Source organism: Phodopus roborovskii, unplaced genomic scaffold (assembly GCF_943737965.1).
Source record: "Phodopus roborovskii unplaced genomic scaffold, PHOROB, whole genome shotgun sequence".
In the NCBI taxonomy this organism is placed as follows: Eukaryota; Metazoa; Chordata; class Mammalia; order Rodentia; family Cricetidae; genus Phodopus; species Phodopus roborovskii.
In genome coordinates, this window is record NW_026126656.1 from 252825 (window position 1) to 256965 (window position 4141).

Consider the following 4141-nt stretch of genomic DNA (forward strand, 5'->3'; position numbering starts at 1 on the left):
TGGATCCTAAGGCCAGACTTCCTCACTGGCTTAGATGGGTAGGACAGAAGTGGTAATTGCTTCAGGGACCCTTGCCAGACTTGAAAAAAAAATCCTGGAACAGTCAACAGTCAGTTAGTGCACACACAGGTCACTGCATTGTGCTCTCACAGACTCACCAGGCAGGGGGTTTCCCTTCCCTAGCCTGTTCCCTCAGCATCCAGGTGACTAAGACACATGGACTAAGGACTTAATCAAGATATTTGTAGGGTATTAAACATTTCACAGATATTAAATATACAACTCGAACACAAAATCTAAAATGAGCAAGTTCTTTCATCCAATGCTGATATTCAGATACAAACTTTAAGTATTAATTTATTTTTAAAGGACTCGTACAGTTGTGTAAATTCATAAGAGGGTTGTACGTCTGGCAGGAAAAAAATTATACTTCCCAATCATTTTGAGTCCATCTACATACATTTGTGGAGTATTATAGAAGGACCAAACTCCTCATATTCTCTTTTGGTAATACATATCTGCCTGAAAGTGGGCAGTGAAGCCAGGATGGAGCCACCAATCCAAACTGAAATCTTTCCATCTTTGGAGGGAATGCTCTTTACCTTAAATGTTATAGGTGCTAGGGCCATGAGTTCCTTTTGCATCCTGTCATTAATGCCTGGGAACATGGTGGTGCCACCAGACAACACAATGTTGCCATACAGGCTCTTGTGGATGTCAACATCACACTTCAGGATGGAACTAATTGTGGTTTTGTGGATGCCACAACACTTGATACCCAGAAAATTGGGCTGGAAAAGTGCCTCTGGGCACTGGAACTGCTCCTTGCTCAGAGTGATGATTTGGCCATCAGGTAGCTTGTAACTCTTCTCTAAGCAGGAGTGTTCAGCAGTTGCCATTTCTTTTTCAAAATCCAATGCAACATAGCATAGCTTCTCCTTGATGTCACGGACTATCTCCCTGGAGGCAGTAGTATTGAAGGTATAGCCCCGCTCTAACAAAATTTTGATTAGGTAGTCGGTTAGGTCCCTGCCAGCCAGGTTCATACGCAAGATGGCATAGGGAAGGACTTGGCCTTCGTAGATGGGCACAGTATGTGTGACCCCATCACCAGACTCAACGGTCATGCCTGTTGTTCGGCCAGAGGCATATAGAGATAGTGTCGACTGAATGGCCACATACATGGCCGGGGCTTTGAATGTTTCAAACATTATTTGCATCGTATTCTCTCTGTTAATTATTGGGTTAAGTGGGGGCTCGGTTAGGAGCAGTGGGTGTTCCTCGGGAGCCACACGCAGTTCATTATAGAAGGTGTGGTGCCAGATCTTCTCCATGTCATCCCAGTTGGTGACGATGCCATGCTCAACAGGGTACTTCAGGGTCAGGATACCCCTCTTGCGTTGGGCCTCGTTGCCTATGTAAAAATCCTCATCATCGATGCCCAACATGATTCTCTGGTAGCGGGGCCGCCCTATGATGGAGGGGAATACGGCCCTGGGGGCACTCTCACCAGCAATGCCAGCTTTGCACGTTCCAGAGCCATTATCAATAACAAGGGCTGCTGCAGTTTCTTCTTCCATTGCCATTGCATTAGGGAACATAGGGCAGCCTAGAGATAGATGTTCAGCATAGAGCAGAGGGAAAGAGTAGGCAGGAGTAAAAAAAAAAAAAAAAAAAAAAAAAAATGAGGTGTAAACTGTTGATGAAATATTTACTTCTTATAAAAATACTAATTGGTATTTCAATATGTCAATAGTGCAACACTGTATACACATACCCACATACGAAAAGGGAACAGCTATTATTTTCCATGAGGGTGTCTTAGTGTTTAATGATTCCTAACTATTTTTATTTATTGGACAGAAATTTATTTCAGTCTTTCATCATAAAATTTTCTACTGTGCTGGTGGGCAATCATTTAAATCATTCTGATAGGAGCATACTTTATTTTACTCAATATTGATGTGTGCCTGTAAGGTTTGGGTATCACTTTTCAAGTAGGAAATAGTAGTTGTCGGCTAGAGGTTTTCTGTAGGAAATGCCATGTCCCAAACAGAAAGTCATAAGTTAAGGTCACTCTGAAGCACAAAGTGGGAAGAGCATGAAAGGCGGTGTAGTTAAGAGATGAAGAGAAATACCAAAAGGAGTAGCTATAGCTATCACTCTATTAAAACTATCATGGTTAGGATATCACTAGTTACTTAGAAATAGCAGAGGATAACACAGGAAGAGAATGGCTCAGCATGAAGTGTTGGAACGGACTCAGGTTATACAAGTTAATTTCTATGTGTTTGGACCTCCGTGTTTACACAACAGTTCATGTTCACAACTGCTTTGCAAGGGGATCTTTCTCTGTGTGGTTGGTGCCTGAATTTGGCACAATGAGTAAGTTAGGGGAATGGTTTACAGGAAGGGAAGGTGTTTTCCATCTGAAGTAAGGGGTTTTTCTGAAAGACTGAACTTGTTAAATGGTCACAGCCAAGTATCCAATAGGGAATGTGAATAAAGGAATTAGAAGATGTACAAATCTGAAGTTGTGCAAAACTGCACTACCTTATTCCTTGAATAAGCAGGTCAGATGGGAATGACCCATGTGAACATTTTTGTGTTGTTTGTGTCACTTTGTCATTTTTCTGTTGCACATTTTCCTGTGTTGAAGCACTCATCTGGGTGCCCTGTGATGCCTTGTGGAGCCCAGAGCATATCACAACACAATACCATTAACTAGAGGTGTAGCTCACTGGCACAAAACATGCCTACTCTGTTGAGATTCTAGAAAAATCCCTAAACAAAATACCACCAACAATAAGAAAATTTCATATAACAAAACAAAAGGGTAAGCATTACAAAGAAATGAGAGCTTATGGTTGTATGGGTCTGTGACTTTGCATGCAGAGCTCACTGGAACTGCTCTAGAGGATAGAATGGGGTCTCTAATATGTTAACTGTGCAAGATAAGGACAAAAAGAAGACATGTTATTCATGTTATACTGTAGCATTTGTAGCTACAGATCTGTATCCATGACTGATCAAGGGCACTGAAATAACTGATGCATACAGTAAAACATGCACAGATGTATACAAATAAGCTGAATAGCCTCATGTATACAAATGGCATGCCAAAATATTCTGAGGCTCATTTATGAATCAGTTCATATACAATAAGATGAAGTTAAAAAGTGACTTTCTCCTATGTACTTAGATTTATCTCCAACACTACCTAAGGTTAATGTAGATTACATTTGGATACCTGAGAGTTGTGGGAGGGAGGAGTGATTGGTACAGTGTATCCCAATTTCCCTACTTCTGTTTACAAAACTCCCTACTGCAGGAAACATCTACTATTTGATTGCAATAAAAATGCAGTTAGACTTCTCTCAAGATTCTGAAAGATAAACTCATAATTCACCAAGTTCTTTTCCTACCATCTGCCTAAACAATCGACTACCCACCTTTTGCAAAATATCCATTGCACATGTTTCTTGACTTCATCCATTTCATCTTCCAGTTAAGTATTACTTTAATATCTGCTTTTATATAAACTCATCAGAAATAATTTAAGAAGCATATAGTATCCTATTGAACTAGTACTTTGGTGATGTATACTATTATACTTTCTATTTCTGCAGATATGATTGATTTCCTCAGGCTCAAAAATGTGCCTTCTATAGGCCCTAATACTTCTTGAACAACTGTGGTTTGAACATATCGAGACTTCTTTGAAGATAAGCATCTATTCTTTCCTCATTCAAATGGGGTTGGTTACAAATGGTTAATGATCACAACCAATATCTTTTTAAAGGTAAAAAGGGAATTATGGTATAGATACAAATACTTTGTTTTGGAATGGATTTTCATTTATTGATACAATTTAAGGTCAATTTTGTGATGTGTATATTTCTCCTTTTGTTTAGGTATTGTTTTTATATTGCTCATTTAGAAATGTAATGTATAATGTAGTACATACAGATTATAGATAATTACCTATGATAGTCAAAGCTTAGAGTTAAGTTAGTTAGGTTTTCAAGATACACAGAGATGTATTTGAGATAGATAGGAATTCTTCAAACCTTTCAAAGACCTACAGAATATGGCATTTAAAATGGTTTAGGGTTTTTCTCGACAATGAGACATAATTGTT

The 4141-nt window shown here is 39.2% G+C and overlaps 1 protein-coding gene across 1 annotated transcript; it reads right to left on the reverse strand.

Annotated features, from left to right (window-relative positions):
• Positions 1 to 452: 452 nt before the first annotated feature.
• Positions 453 to 1664, reverse strand: LOC127214101 (uncharacterized). The gene has a single exon (XM_051174434.1). It carries the CDS (start codon positions 1599 to 1601, stop codon positions 453 to 455), a length of 1149 nt encoding a protein of 382 aa, XP_051030391.1. The 5' UTR covers positions 1602 to 1664.
• Positions 1665 to 4141: the final 2477 nt, after the last annotated feature.